The sequence below is a fragment of the Achroia grisella genome, unplaced genomic scaffold (assembly GCF_030625045.1).
Source record: "Achroia grisella isolate CSIRO2021 unplaced genomic scaffold, CSIRO_AGI_Agris_v1 utg794, whole genome shotgun sequence".
Taxonomy (NCBI): Eukaryota; Metazoa; Arthropoda; class Insecta; order Lepidoptera; family Pyralidae; genus Achroia; species Achroia grisella.
In genome coordinates this window covers 2975858-2993308 of record NW_026713026.1, presented here as the reverse complement: position 1 = coordinate 2993308, position 17451 = coordinate 2975858, and the positions used below count along the sequence as shown (strand labels likewise).

General features: G+C 35.9%; 1 protein-coding gene across 1 annotated transcript; it reads right to left on the bottom strand.

Moving 5' to 3' along the window:
* Positions 1–290: 290 nt before the first annotated feature.
* LOC131851635 (zinc finger protein 41-like) lies at positions 291–17016 on the bottom strand. Its single transcript, XM_059202154.1, has 19 exons — positions 16846–17016; positions 15309–15407; positions 14966–15068; positions 13791–14026; positions 13161–13353; positions 12508–12620; positions 11641–11854; positions 10951–11087; positions 10488–10628; positions 9963–10118; positions 9145–9289; positions 8814–9004; positions 4406–4680; positions 3899–4151; positions 3345–3521; positions 2639–2809; positions 2042–2131; positions 1444–1509; positions 291–743 (listed from the first exon to the last, which is right to left on the bottom strand). Exons 1-19 carry the CDS (start codon positions 16987–16989, stop codon positions 645–647), a joined length of 3003 nt encoding a protein of 1000 aa, XP_059058137.1. The 5' UTR covers positions 16990–17016; the 3' UTR covers positions 291–644.
* Positions 17017–17451: the final 435 nt, after the last annotated feature.

Below are 17451 nucleotides of genomic sequence, written 5' to 3'. Positions count from 1 at the left end.
ATGTACCCACATATATGCCACTTTCCGCTTCATCTAACATTACACACGCCGCTTTCTATTACATTCCATTTATTAAAATTGTTCAATTGTTAGAAGGTAAATTAGAAAGTTCGGCAAATCGCTTAGACGTGTTATATTTGTAAATATAGTTAATCAAAAATGAAAGCATAATTAAAATCAACGTTTATTCATAATACTATTTACAATTAAAAAATAAAACTAAACAAATTATTATTCAATAAATTTACATTAATTATGAAACAAAAAAATATTCAATAAAAATACGTTACTTAATCAACTATTAGTAATATCACTGTGTTAAATGTAAATTCTGAAGAGATCCATATAAATTATAAAATAATCAATTAGTAAAAAATACGTAAAAACCTTTACTGAAGATACATTATAGGCAAAAGAGTTCGATATATAATATCTATCTATTAAAACAGATATAACATTCATAAAATTATTGAAATTCAATAGAAAAAAGGCATAGCAGAATATTAACAAGCTATCTAAACAATTATGAAACATCAGCCTTTTATTCCTATTATGAGGTACGCAGTTCCATTTATCTTTAATTTTATTGCAATATCGAAAGAGCTATCTAAATAGATTGTTCTAGGAATTACTTTGTATATTCGTTAAACTATAGTGAAGTAATGTGTGACCGGTGCGGCGCTGTTCTCCATAGTCTTCTGTATACTCAACTGCTGAACTATTGCTTCGGGAGTCTCCACCTGCTGCAATTAAAAACGTGTATTAATTAAAAATCTAAATCCATATCAAAAGTATAAATGTGAAAGTTGTGTTTGTTTGGTTGTTACTTTTTCACGACTAACCGGGTGAACGTATTTAAATGAAATTTACTATGAAGATTAACTGGTATTTATACTGGTAATTCTAAACTCTACAGCTCTATCTTTTATCCTACTAAATAATATGGTAACGGGTGAAATACGGAATTGAATGTGTGCAGATAAATTTGCTATTCATATAATTATGTTGTTTTTCAAGTTCCACTATTTTCATCTATACATATAAATAAAATTGAAGTGTCTGTTTGTTATATTGAAATAACCGTCTTTTACTACATGCATATAAATACAAATATGGTACATACACCAAAATAACATTTTTTACAATTTTTGTCTGTCTGTCGGTCTGTTTGTTCCGGCTAATCTCTGAAATGGCTGAACCGATTTTGACGGGATTTCTTTTGGTAGGTAGCTAATGTAATAAGGAGTAACTTACGCTACTTTAATTTAAGAAAAAAAATATTTATTAGAAAAATAAAGTTAAATTCCACGCGGACGAAGTCGCAGGAACAGAAGCTAGTAATGATTAAAATCCAAATTTGTATAATATCACTTGGTATCCTAATTTCTATGCCAGCTTTGGTGTTCATGAGTATGGCTTTGGAATTAGAGACGACCTTCTTACCTCAACCTCTTCGTCCTCGAAACCGTTTATCTCTACGGGAATAGTCTGGCCATCTTGTGTCACGACCTAGAAGCAAAAATATATTGTTATACTTACATATACTACTATACTATATTTATAAAGGGGTAAAGTATGTAAAGTTTGTGGATCTACTGAACTGATTAAGAAAATTCTTCTTCGTGTAGTGTAACCTAGATTAAAATTAGATTATTACTTTATTATAATAAAAGTAAAATATATAAAAAAATCGTTATTAAGATGGCCTCTAATACACGTTTTACAAAGCAATCTTTTTTGGCGGCTAAATAGATGAAACAGGTACGCAAGCAGAGCATATAAAAGTCTACCACGTGTATTTTTAAAAACTACTCCACGATGCTCTTACAGTGTTTATACAAAGTAATTCATATGATTTGAAAAATTGCCTATTAAAAAATATAATTTATAATTCGCCAACGTATATACGACGACAACCTTTCGTAAATACATGACAAGTGACGTGGGAAATTAGGCAACATCGCGATTTCTTCATTCTTAGTTAGTGTCAGTGTTAGTGTATTGTGGTAATATGCCTTATATAGATTATACAAACACATGCCTGTAATGATTTGCCGTCTACGGAGGTGATGGCGAGTTGAGTGCCGTCCTGCATCGTGAAGTGCAGCGGGTTTCCTTGCTCGTCCGTTACCTGCAAATATTAGAACTGATTATAAATAAAAAAATATAATATAGTTATAGATTCATATACATCGTAGCATCTAGAATCTCATTATAATTAATATTATAAACGTGGATATTTGTTAGTTGGAATGGATGTTTATTACTCTTTCATGCAAAAACTATGAATGTGTTTTAATGAAACTACAATAATTAAGCTTATACATCAGAATAACTTGTTAATTTCAAAAATTTTAATAAATTAGTTCCCTTTCTACTCGATTCCCGTCACATTCCATTAATGTGTGCTGAACATTTTCGATTATTTTACTCAACACAAATGGAGTGAATTTTCTTTTTCTTTATTATATTGTTAGCTGTAACTTCCACTTGAGGCGCCACTGTCGTGCAACGCGGCTATATAAGACTGCGAAACCCGGCGTGTAGCCAATTTTAGTCGACAAACATGCTCTCGAACGTATCTCGAACGCTCTTTCTTTTAATTAAATTTAGAGATCATTACTAACAATATACTTACAGCTATATGTTCATCCTTCACGATCCCTTCCTGTTTGTGCACGAACTGATCTAGGGCAGGTTCGTTCACGAGTTCGGCCTGTTGTTCCAGATCCGAGTGCTGTACCAGCAGCGACGTGCCCGAGTACAGATCGCATGTCGTTAACATTTTGCCGTTGTTCAAACTCGCCGCCTGTAATCATGCAAATATACTTAATTGTTGTAATAAATATTTAATAGTGTAATTAAATATTTTAGATCATATGCATATATACGCATATAAAACGTCGCTGGTTACTAATATACGATAAAAAGAATAAAAAGGATACCAAGATCGCGAGAATTTCTCATTATGACTGGGAATAAAAGGCCTTTTTTGGATTTTTTAATATGATCACTTATAAGATTTTATAATATCATGTCCAGTTTACGAATAATATAGCGAGAGTGTGACAACATTTTCGTTTCCATTGTGTGACAGTAATTGAGTCCCCATGCGGGGTGGTTTATACCCAAAAGATCGGAAGTTTAAATCTGTCCAAGACAAAAATAACTTTCTTTTAACTTTAACTATCTGATTATGTGAGAAGCAAAGCGGTGCACTCAACCGCTAATCACCGAAAACATATACAATTGTTACAAAATTTAAAAAATAATTTAGTGAGATAATTTTGTTTCCATCTTGTATTGTATGAGGGTATACAAATGTATGTATGAAGTGACGTCACCTGTTCGGGCTCCAGTATGTGGTAGGCGGGAGAGTGCGGCGCGTCCACGTCGTACGTGACGTAGATGACGCGCTCCTGCAGCTCGGGCTCCGCCCCCGGGGGCGGCTCCACGCCGGGCGCCGCCACCGCCGGGGGCCTGTTGCCGTTCACCAGCAGACTCATTTGTTTATGCACTTGCTGTCATATACGAATAACAATAATTTATTGCATTTATTTGTGGTCAATCGTTGGGCTACTGAAAGTACCTAGCATAAAATACGGTTAATTTTTTTTGATAGATAGATAAAAAGCTTTATTTTTCAAATTTTACATATTATTATTCTACTATCCTGCAAAACTCCTGTCGGGGTTTGTCTGCAGGCACGTAGTTCTCTCTTATCTACTTACAATAGGTACATGCTTATATGTTATTTTAGATAGTATTTTAACGTACACATAAACTAAACTAACTAACTAATTAACCGTTTAGAACAAAAAAAAACATATTTAACAGCTCGGTTAATTTTTTTAATAGTCAGCTTCTCATCTATAGATTTGACACAGGGAACGCGTACCTTCTTGTGCTTGTTGAGGTTGGAGCAGTCGGCGAAGGCCCGCGGGCAGTGCGGGCAGCGGTAGGGCCGCTCGCCCGTGTGTCGCCGCAGGTGCTTGGCCAGCGCCCACCGCTCCGAGAACGAGCGCCCGCACTCGCCGCACTCGTGTCGCCGCGCCGCACTCGCTCCACTACTGGCGCCAGTACTCGCACCGGACACCGCGCCGGCCGCCGCCTCGCGCCGCTGCACGGGCGACGCCGACTGCGGCGGGAACCTGTTATTTCATTTACACATACACATGCTAATATAATATAAAACACATAAATCCATTACGTAATGCATTTATCATTATTAAATTAAGTAACTGTTATTCTATAAATTTCAACATTACTTTGTGGACACCTATAGTCACGGTGTAAAAGCTGAAGCAACAAGTTATGAGGTTATCGTCGGTGGGTGCGAGGACCGGAGATTGCCGTGGGTATTTCACATGTGAGATTACTGTCGCTACCTGCGTGGAGTGGAGACTGGCGTAGTTGTAAGGAGAGAAGGTTATCCTGGTAGCTGCGAGGGGCGGAGTCCACCGTGGGTATGAAAAGCAGAGGCTGCTGGTGGGTACGAGAAGAAGAGGTTACCGCCAGTGTGTACGGCTGCTGTCGGTGTGAGTAGATGAGGGAATTGCCGGTAGCTGTGAGGTGCGGAAACTGGTATGGTGAATAAAAGAGGTTACCGGTGGTCGGTTCGAGGAGCAGAAAATGCCGTAAGTGTGAGGAGAAGAAGTTACCGTCAATTGGTGCGAGGAGCTGTAGTCGCAGTGACTGTGATGTAGGGTTCATTCCCGGGAATTCTCGGGTCGAGAATTCCCGGGAAATCGTTGGGTTTTGTTCCCGGGAAATCAAGCTCGAGAAAAGTCGAGAACTCGAGAAATCAATTACCTATATAGAAATTAAATTGCCGTTTGTTGTATTGCGTGGCGGCGCAATAATACAAGATATTAAGGTTTTCTTTCATGTATTTTTTTTTGTTTTACAGAAACTATTTTTGTTTACAAGTTTAAGGTAGATTTTTTCTAAATAACCAGCCAAAAATGGTGCTGTCATTATAAATATAAGTCTGAATAATATTAGGTCCTAACATATGAAAGTGGTATTTTGTAAGGGAGTAACCTGAAGTATTTTTTTTCAAAATATAACATGTTTATTTAATCAAACTTCATTCCATTCTTAATTTTAAACTTTCGTGTTTAATATACATTATTTAAATTATTAACCGGGTCTTAAGAAGCTATCAACCGAAATAAAATACCATATAATGACGCGGAATCACTGAGACAGGACGTAGCAAATATCTTAAGGAAGACAAAGCTGCCAAAAAGTAACGATACAGCCGAAGAACGATATGCACTGAAATGTATTCATGAAAATGAGAATATCCTGGTACTCAAGGTCGACAAGGTAATGCTACCGTAGTAATGAACACTTCTGATTATGATAGTAAGATACGTGTTCTATTATGAGATACTAGTGTATACAAACGTGTATCCTACAATCCAACGGCCAGAGTGACACGTCGAACACGAGCACTTATTCAAGAACACCGTAACATTTTCACTGAAGAGGAATATAATAGTCTTTATAGGGCCAAACATATTCAACCACCAAAATTATATGGCTCACCCAAAATACACAAAAAGAACGCCCCTGTTCGACCAATAGTTAGTCAGATCCATTCACCAATTTATGATCTGGCTAAACATGTTGCGAAGATCCTGCAGCCACTAGTGGGTAAGTCGTCCTCTTTTGTGAAAAATTCTCAGCATTTCACGGACATACTAAAAAGCACAAAACTGAAACCTACAGAGATAATGGTGAGTTTTGACGTTGAATCATTATTCACCAATGTTCCAGTGAATGAGTGCATGGAGGTGGTCAAGGATAGGCTATTGGAGAAAGACCTGCCATCACAGTATAGTATATTTCTGAAACATTGCTTAGATGCAGGCTATTTTCTGTACCAAGGTGAATACTACCTTCAAATAGATGGCGTTGCAATGGGGAGCCCAGTGGCACCATTAGTAGCTAATATTTGGATGGAGCACATTGAGACAAAGATTCTTGCTCTCAGACCATTAGAAATTAGCCTGTGGAAAAGATATGTAGATGATGTTTTTTGCATATTTAATGGTACACAACAACAAGCAGACGAATACCTAAAATACCTAAATTCCATATTCTAAAACCAAATTTATAATGGAATTGGAGAAAGATAGGTCCTTGACCTTCCTGGACATCCTAGTTATGATGAGATCTGATGGCTCGGTTACACACACAGTATACCGGAAACCAACACACACAGATAGATACCTACATGCCTCCTCACATCATTACCCACGACATTTACAATCAGAGTGTCACTACTCTCACAAACAGAGCGCAAGATCTCTGTGCCCCTGAATTTGTGGAACAAGAACTATCCCACGTTCAAGAAGTACTCAAGAGAAACGGTTACATAATGAGTAGAAGGCAAAATAAGCGCGTAACAAAAGCTAAAAAACCAGAAGTGAACAGACAGCCAGCGTACATGACTTACTTAAGAGGAATAACGGACAAAATTGGAACAGCACTAAATAAATACTCCATTAAGACTGTATATTATCCGCCCCCAAAAGTAACGAACAATTTACGTATAGGATAAGGATAAGACCTACCGAAGCTCCAGGTGTCTACAAAATTGACTATAGTTGTGGTAGCTCTTGTATTGGCCAAACAAAACGATCAATAGCCGAGAGAGTCAAAGAGCACATCGCAGCGGTTAAAAATTGACAACCACACAAATCAGCGATTGCCGATAGTCTACTGAACGCTGGAACAAATCACTGGATTGAACTATATGCGCCTAAGGTCCTCTCTACTGATCGCCACTATTACCCACGAATGGTCCGGGAGGCGATTGAAATTAAAAAACATCCCAATTTCAACAGAGAGGATGGCTTAAAATTATCATCTGCGTGGAATCCAGTCATAAATAAATTCAAGCAAAGTTCGGTAGCATCAATAGTCAATAAGTGTACGGATACCGTGAGTGCTGTGTGTTGCGAACTTTCGTTAAACAATCTAGTGACGGTAGATGAAGAAAAAACTGCTGTCACCTATCTACATTGACATCGCTGTTACTCCAGTCAGCTCGTGACCACGGCTAGTGCAATCTAGTCGAAACGTCGAGAGAGGTAAATACCTTTATTTGCCATAAAATTATTCGTGTTAAGACCCGGTTATTAATTTAAATAATGTATGTACCATTGCTATTTATGCACTTTTGCCATCTCATAGGTACTTCATTGATCCCTTTACTGAAAAAAACATTTGAACGGGAACATTTGGAAATATCAATAAATTCTTTGGACTTTGGACTGCCCCATCGGATTTGAATTTTTTCCCAATCAGTTATCCAAATTTCGAAAAAAATGGTAATCTGTTGGAGCAAGATCCGGGGAGCAATTGTAAAGTCTTAGACATTACAATTGAATCTCTTCTAATTTGGTAAATGTCAGTTGTGCAGTGTGTGGTCTAGCGTTGTCCTGAAGCAGCAGTAGCCTACGGCGATTGACCAGCCTCGGTTGTTTAGCAGCTAGCTTTACCATTATGGTTTCTCAATTGCTGACAACACACATCTGCCGTAATCATCTGGCCAGATTTAAGAAAGCTGAAGTGAACAACACCGGAACTAGTCCACTAAACGCTCGCAAGTAACTTTTTTTTGGGTCAATTTGCGCTTGGGGCAGGATTTGGTTGGTTTGCCCCTAGCAAACCAACCAGCCATTGCGATGAGCGTTTCCAATTATCATACAAGATCCACATCACCACAGGTAATGATTCGATTTAAAATCAGCAGTCTGTGCGCGTTTGTCGATCGAATCGCGAATTGTCTACTCAATTCATGAGGGACCCATCTTTTAAGCTTTTTCGCCCTCCCAATTTGCTACAAGTGGATTAATACAGTTTTGTCACTAACACCGCAACCTGAAACTAACTCTGACGTGGTTTGCGATGGATCTGCTATCATAATTACCAACCTTGGACTCCAGCCGTCCACGGGGATTGTTTTGCAGGTCGAAATTTCCAGAACGAAAACGTTGCAACCAAAATTGCATTGTGTTTTCTTTTGCGACACCACCACCATACACATCATTAATCCTTCGAGCCGTTTCTGCAGCACTAGTGCCATGGCGAAACTCGTACTTGTACTTGTCAATGATGCGATATTTTAAGTTTTCCATTTTGTAAGCTGAGTGACCCACAGAAAAAACCAAGCACATGTATTACGGTTTTCGAAAAACAAATGCATGGGTGAATAGCCGTATAAATTTGAAATTGAAATTTCTAACCAAAGAGGAGATATTTAAGATCAAAGTGGCCAGTACGACAAAATGCTAATTTCATATGTAAGAACCTAATATATTTCAATATTTAAAAATGGCTTATTCATAATATGTATAATGTTTTTAAATATACCTACTTAATAAAAATTTTATTATTAATTTTATAGTTAAATTTTATATTTAATATTTAACAAAAAATGCAGTGGTTTTTGTCTCAAATGAAACCACTGAGATTTTTGACGTTATTGGAACAAAAAATAAACCAAACGTACGTAAATGTAAATTTCTCGACAACCCGAGAAGACCCGAGAAATTAACCTCGAGAATTCTCGAGACCCGAGAAATTGAAAAGCTCGAGAAATCATGAACCCTACTGTGATGTTACCGGCGGCGGGTGTAAGGGGAGGTGGTTACCGGCGGCGGGTGTGAGGGGAGGTGGTTACCGGCGGCGGGTGTAAGGGGAGGTGGTTACCGGCGGCGGGTGTGAGGGGAGGTGGTTACCGGCGGCGGGTGTAAGGGGAGGTGGTTACCGGCGGCGGGTGTAAGGGGAGGTGGTTACCGCTGGTGGTTGCGGCCGAGCGTGACGTGTCGGCGCGCGTGGAGGCGGTGCTGCGAGGAGGTGGTGAACCGCCGCGGACACAGCGAGCACGCGTACGGTTTCTCCCCCGTGTGGATGCGCGCGTGCTCCGACAGGTTGCCCTTCTGACTGAAACTCTTGCCGCAGACGCTGCACGTGAACGGTTTTTGCCCTGTTTGCGAAAAATTTATAATAAGTCATAAGTTGTGTAAAATAAATAAAAAGATACACATAATCAAAGCGATATATAGAAGAAGTGGTATTCATGGCCACGTATGCATATACCGCTACTATGCTTAGTGTATCATTTACCTGTATGCCATCTCATATGCAGTGTGAGACTAGTTTTGTGTGCAAAGCGTTGCTTGCATATTTCGCAAGCAAACTTCTTGATGCCAGAATGTAGAAGTTGATGGTTGACTAAATTCGCTTTCGTCTTAAACGACGCTGGGCACACCTGTAAATAGTAAGTATAAAGTTTAACATTTTATAATTATAGTCTTAATATTGATAACATTATCTGCTCTATTATTATTCGGCAAAAATCATCCATATTGTTGAACATAGTGTAATATAAATTAAAACGATTATTTAAAAGAGCAACACGCAAATTGTTGCTTGTTTTCCTTGTAATGAGACAGTAAATAACTTTCCGAATGAGTGGTACATTAAAAGAAGGATAACTGTGACTATACGAAAGTGCTTAAATTAAATTTATTTGAATAAAGGATTTTCTATTCTATACTATAAACAAAAAACTAGTGTTTGTATGATTACTTTCTATTGATATGTATTTCCAGTTGGTTCAATTCCTACATCAAGTATGATTTGTTGCTTGTATTAATAAATGGTCCTGAACACTGCGGTTTCAGAGGAGATTCCTCCCGCGTACACTTAGATTGTGGAATGAACTTCCTACCGAGGTTTTCCCACGAGACTACAGCATGGGGTTTTTCAAGAAGGGTATATTAAGGTTTCTTAAGGGTCGGCAACGCGCACGTGATACCCCTGGTATTTCAGGCGTTCATAGGCTACGGTAACCGTTTACCATCAGATGGGCCGTATGCTTGATTGCCACCATCATAGTATAAGAAAAAAAAATATATAATTACACAGTATATAGTACATACTTTGCAGGTGAAGGGCCGCAGCTGCGAGTGCACAAGCTGGTGTCGTTGCAGCAGCTGCTTGTGCTTGAAGCACTTGCCGCACTTGTTGCACACGTACCGCTGGCCCGCGTGCTCAGCCTCCTTGTGGTACACCACCGACGACGGGTGGTTCAGAACCTATTTTTAGAAATCATTAATATAGTCCTTACTAATATTACAAATGCGAAAGTAATTCTCGCCTGTCTGCCTGTGCGCGACTTTCATGCCAAAACTAGTGGAACGATTCAAATAAAACTTGGTACACAGCTAGTCTAGAGGCTGAGAAAGGACATAAGTTACTTCTTCTTTCCTTGTAAAGAGAGACGCTTACGAGCTAATATAAAACTAAAATCTAATAAGTATATTTTCTTAAAAACACAATTTGTAGAGACAATATATATAAGAAAATTTCCAAAATTGATATTTAATGAGAAATAGTGTGCGTAAGTGTGCGTGTTTGACTGTGTGGTTGTGTAAGTGTGATCGTGTGGAGTTGTGTGTATGTACCTTCCCGCAGAGGTCGCAGGCATATCCACGCGCGGCGCGAGTCTTGCGGTGCGAGACTGCGTGGAGTGCGAGCGAGCGCGGGTACGCGAACCGAGCTCCGCACTCGCCGCACTCGTGAGGACGGTCGCCTTGATGCGTTGCCTGCCGATACAATGCACACTTCACACTATACCTATACCACCTCTACATAGTATAAAATGAAGTAATTCCTGTATGAATTGAATGTATATACCTACACAAACAGCACTACTCACGTTATCATGTAACGCTCGAGATAACATTAAAGGCACACCACACTCGTCGTGAGAGTAACAATTTATGTCTATATATACCTTTACCTGGGCATTATTGCGCTTCTGAAAGGATCTTGGATGGCCAATTTAGTAGTCTCGGCTACTACTACATACAAAACGGCCTAGATGAGAGGCTAAATGCGGATAAAGTACGATTTACATTACATTACCTTTATATGTAAAGATTTGCTCTGTTTAGAAGCGAATGTCTTATCGCAGTGGTTACACTTGATCCTAGGTTTCACGTCTGGCAAAATAGTGTCAGGTTCCTCTTGCCCGAGAGGAATCTCCTCGAGGACGATGGCATCTATAAAACAAAACAGCATACAATAAATACACACGCACAATACAGGCACAATACACAAAACTATGCCGGGGTCCCTAGGCAACACAAATCTCAGGGTTGCCCGCTCTTTTAATTCTATACTTACATTTAAAAGAGCTGAAGATCTTCAAACGGCTACCTATTGTTAATATTTTTGTTTAAATAGCAAGGATGGGTCTGAGTATAAATTAAAAGTTTATTTATCCTAAAACACGTAACATTCATATTCTCAGTCGCAAAAAAATAGATACGTCGAAAAAAGCAATAACACAGGTATTACTTTGCTTTTTTTCGTCGAAGGTATATAATTTCATTGAGAATTCAATTTTTCTAATTAATTTTGAGTCGGCCATAGTAACATTTTCAATTACTTTTAACTTTGACAGTTACCTTATATATAAAAAAAAACTATATTTAAGTATGTGTATAAATTGTTTAGTACCCATATTACTAATTCTGATTTATTTGTACACATGTGTTATTTATTCATTAAAATTATTGTATAATGAGAAACTATAAACATATACAGACTTACTTTCATCAACTTCTTCATTTTTTCCCGTGGACTCTGGTTTTAATTCTATAGTTAGAGATGGATCTGTGGTATTATCTGGTAGAAGTGGATTCAGGTCAGGTAAACTATTGCTATTCATTACATTGTCTATCACTTTCTCAACTGACGCCAGGTCATTTGAATCTGTAGTTGGTTCTGGAGTCGTTGTTTCGATCTTGGTTTGATTTTGGAGACTCTATAAACATATTATATAGTTAGATATAGTATACGATATCAATAATTCTATAATTATGTCTTTGCCCAATAGTGAGATGTCGGCAATTAATAATTGATTATTACAAAAAGGCGCTAAAGCACACACGATTGAAGTATGCCGGACAACGAGAGCTGGCGAGGTGCACGGTCTTTCTCGTTCTCTTAGGATACATTTACATGACATTAATTCCTGCATGAAAACCATCAGCTATATTATATATGTGCATTTCATAAAAATAAACGAAACAACCCTAAAACAACATAAACGAAAATCCACACATTGACTTTATTGCTGTGGTAATTTAATTTCCCTTTTTAAGTTACATACAGAACATAATGCATAACGTATAATTAATTAACAGCGAGTACACATGAACGGATACTACTTTTTACGTGCTCATTCATTCATACTTTAAGAGCGACGCTCTTCTCGGTAGAGCTCTTGTCACTTTCTACGATCCATCATACTCTTTAAACCTTTTTACGATAGCACTCCAGGAATTCTGTCTTTTACGTGCTATTATTACAAATAAGAGATTGAAAAAGTACTTTACAATTTGTTTTGCTTTGTGAAAAAACATATATTTGCAAAACTGAGAATGGTCCTGGAAAAAAAATAAAAAAGTATGTTACTTGTTGGTTGGGCGGACGGGTGTGCTGTGCAACGTGCGCCATGTACCGACCAGCGCACGAGAACGACGCGCCGCACTGCGCGCACACAGACTCGCGCACCTGCATTGTGCTACCTGCAAAATTTTTATCTCTTTATTTTTATTGATTTTTACTCTTATATACTTAGAAATGCCAAAGAAATCCTTTGGTTTTGATTTCATTTAACCTACTTAAAAAAACAAATCTCCAAAAATTACGTAACAATGTGAATTTATGTAACAGAGCGGACTATGGTTGTTAGTAACATGGACTGATCACCCCATTACTAACAATGTACCACATCAGGTTGACGTCCATGTGGTACTCTATCTTGATAAATATCTGGTGAATTTGCCACGATGGGCCAACAGAGGTCAGATCCTCATGCTCATCTTATCATCTTCCACTAGTGCTCCGCCAGCGTATACCGTTAGCGCAGGCGGGTGCGCCGTTTTATTATCAACCATTAAAATATATATATAATATATGTGTGTGTAACACACACATATATATTTATGCTGAAACTATTTTTATTACTCCATAAAATTATGTAACAAAAATTTATTACATATTTTTGATTGCAATAAAACATAACATGGTTTTAACACCATAACACTATAGAAAATTCAACGTACCTTTAGGTCGACCGCGTCCTTTGCCCTTGACAACCACAACTAACTCTCCAGAGTTCTCCATGTGACCAATAACCTCTGGTTCCTTTGGTACTGGATATTTTTGCTCAATATTTATATCAGGTTTATTGTCATTCTCACTGTCTTCCTCATCAATCACCCCTTCTTCTATGAATATTCTTTCTAATTCTTTGCCCTGAAATTTAAAATAACACTTCATTATAATTTATTAATTGAAACCAATGACAAACTTGTTTTCTTTTATTTTATGGACTATAATACAGGGTTGGATTTAAAAAAAATAAGTCAGAACAAATAAGTTCAGCTGAAAAATTGATAATTAATACATTGGTTATTTATATGGAAACCGATATTTACGATTTAGCACAATTTAGTAGATGGCATTCATGATGGACCTACCACACCATATTCGAAAACATAATCTCTACGAGTTTGATAATTGTTTATTAAAAATTGTAAAAAAATCTAATATAGGCGATACGAAGGTCATGGAGTTTCTAATAGGACATAAAATGTGTTTTTTATATAAGTATTTTTTTATTAATATCAACATTTTAATAGAATAGAATGAACTGGTATTAGGAGTAATGATATGGTATTAAATTATTATACCTGGACAGCTTCTTTGAATCTCGTTGGAGTTTTTCTTTGTCTCTTCCCCGGTGTAGGTTCTTCTTTCAATACGATTGTTGCATCAAACTTTTGGAATGCCATAGGCTCTTCATCTCCAAAATCTTCAGTGTTTTTCTTCTTGGGCGGCCGTCCCCGTTTACGTTTCGGTTTCTCCAATCCAGCGATTTGTAACGCAATTGGATGTTCCACGTGATATATTCCATTGCTTGTGTTTACTACAAATTTATTTGATACTATATTCCATTTTATAGATTACAGAGTGGGTGGCAGCCATACTTTTCAATAAATATTAGGTCAAATAATGACTTTTAGTTTGATTTGGGTTCAAAAACCTACACAAAATAGACATATTTAACAGTACAGAGCTCTAAAATGTTAACTATTGCGGCACTTTGCTATAAAGCGCGGAATATAAACAAAATAAAGAATTATTAATTGCTTTCCTTGCTTCTGTTCAGCAAACAGGTTTAGGAGAAAAGTGCAGTTTGATATAGTTACATATTAATATAGCAAAGTTACAGATTTTTTTATATAACATAATGATGGCAATCAATCACATGATCCATCTGATGGTAATGGTTACAGTAGTCTATGGATGCTTGAAACACCAGGGGTGCGTATTATCAACCCGTAAGAACCCTTAATAATATTATAATAATAACATTATTATATAAAAATATATGTGTGAATTAAGGACACAGTGCCATCTAATCCCAAGCTATGGAGAGCTTGTGTTATGGGTACTAGACAATTATAGATATACTAATATTCATTCTTTGTAAATACATACAAATTATAAAAAGAAAACTCCCAGGCAGATACAATCATACTCATAACTACAAATGTTTGTACCATGGTAGGAATAAATCTGCAACCAACGGAAGTAAACCACTAAAGCTGTCAAACTACTTTCAATATGCCATATTATTACTTGTTATAATGCAGCAGATTGGTAGCTGGTATACAGCAAACATGTTCCATTTTTGTGTCTATGACAATGAAAGAATGTAGACTCATAATCTTTCTTATGGTTACAAACATTTTTTATTCATATACTTAGTTTTAATAAAAACACTATTGAATGGTGTTTTTTGGTATTCTACCACATACAGAAGCCCTGTTTTAACAGTAAGGCTTACTATACTCATACTCACTTTCATATACAATATTTTCAGTAATAAATCCAGTTTCTTTGATGGCATTACCACAAGACTTCTTATAATCTTTCTCTCTCTGGTATAGTTCTCGAAGTATTTTCTGGAAATAAATATGATTTCTTTTGGTAATATGACCAAACTTTAAAAATGTATGTTTTGTAGACAATGATACAGGTGTTTTTATTGTTATGGGCCTGCCAAGAAACCAGAACTCATCTGGAGTTTCCCTGGTTTTTTCAATTTTACAGCACTACATAAACAATGTCTGTAATGGCTAAAGAAAACCTTTTTATATTTACATCTATAGATTTACAGCTTAGGGGACCAAACTTTATATTACCTGTCCTTTTGTGATGAGATTCAAGAACTCTACAGTTGCTTCTAACTGTATTGTACATCCTGGGCAAATAGTTCTGGGTAACTGACCATCATCCGATACCTATAATAATACAACATTTAAATTATAATTTAAATAGGTAGGTATTGTTTATAGACAGCAATTGTGTGGTTATAAGTACTTTGTTTTTCTCATATTTTTACCTTCTACAACAAGGTCTTCATGTAAGATATTGCTTAGCGACAAGACCACCTTTTGTATAAGTGTTACTGTACCATATTTTTGTTCTGTTATATTTTTACTGTGTTACTGTATTTTTGTTTCTAATAATTAACATTTATCTTTATTTGATGCAATAAAATGTATAAATAAAGATTCTGTTTCAGACTATCCTTAGATTGCATTTCTGGTATCCTACTTATTTCTCCTGCCTTCCCTTTAACCTATTCACAGTAGGAGGTAGTGGATGTTTATCACAATGAAATCCAAGCTAAGTTCTGGACTTAATTTATCTTGTTAATGACTCTAACATTTTAAAATTAGAATCATTTTATGATTCCTAACTTAATTCTTCTATTCTAAAATTAGAGTCATTTAATGATTCCTAATTAAAATTAATTCCTAAATTAATTTACAAACAATAAATCTGATTATACCCATAAGGCTGATGGCAGATGGAGAGATAAAATAAAAAATAATACACAAAGTTCCTTAATTCATTGTAGTTTAGCATAGAACAGTCTATCTTGGCTCTCATAATTGATGTATGTAATATGGGAAGATTTGAAAGTCATATATTACTACCATACAAAATTTAATTGGCCTAATATACATTTTGTATGGCATACACATAGTATTAGTTTTTAAGTTAATAGAGACTTTTTACTATTGATGGCTATTATGAGCTTTTGAATTATATTTAAAAGATCTAAGGTAATCAGCAGATAATTGAAATTTGGAAGGAGGAGGACACACACTAAGTGAACTAAGAACGCAATAGGTATTTTTTGATATTTTCAACATTGAGTAGTACCTTTATCTGAATAAGCGAAAAGATACAAAATGATGATTACGAGATTTTATAAAATTTTAATATTGATATATTTACATATAGTTTTTTATTATGTTGACGAAAATTACCTTGTCTTAATGGACAGATGTAATGGCATTAATTCACCATACAATATATTGAAAATAATTTTGTTGTTTTACTAACATTAGAAAAGCTATCAGCTGATAATTATTATGGTTTCTCCTACTCTCAACATGTCAAATAGTGGCGCGAGTATTTATCAACAATAATTTATGGTTCACACACAATATTATTTAATATGAAGAACCGATATCGGTACAATGTACTAATAAATAATAAGTTTGACAATATAATATAATTTTATTTGATTAATAATATTTGTCAGTTTTAAACAATACATAATAAAGATATGAAAATGTTTTATAGAATAGGAATCCGAGAAGTCCGCCATGTTACATTTTACGTCGAATGTCGAGTCAAAACAGTCACAATAAAATAAAAACTTACCTTGACTGGCAAATAACTATTAATAATGTCCCCTAAGGTTTGATTATTTACATCACTAGAATATAATAAAGACCCATTATCATTTTCTTCTCCGCATAATCTACAAACCGTAGAATTATACAATACCACTTCCATCTTTGTCATAAATAAAACGCCACCTATTTCCTTCCATTTTTGGTTTTGTTTCCATCTAACGTTTCGTTACTGTTTAAAAAATATTGAAGAAAATTATTTGTACTATTATTGTATCTATAAAATTGTACTACTAAAAGTATTATCATACTATTAAAATTGTACTTTTACATACTTGTGTTTATAAATTATATTATTATTGGAATTCTCAATTTATTTTTTACAAATATATGAAATAATCATAACTTACGTTTATAGGTGCGAATTGTTAGGGAATTTAGAATTATTTTTAATGTCAGATAAAAATATTATACGGCAACAAAACAAATTAAAAACATGTTCTGTATAAATTCCTTATCGTATGTCTTATAGATATAAAATAGAAGCGCAGTGAATTATACCATTATTAGTAGATAACTTTTTTCATATATTGAAAGTATATCAATGATCAGTGGATAAAAGATGGACTAAATG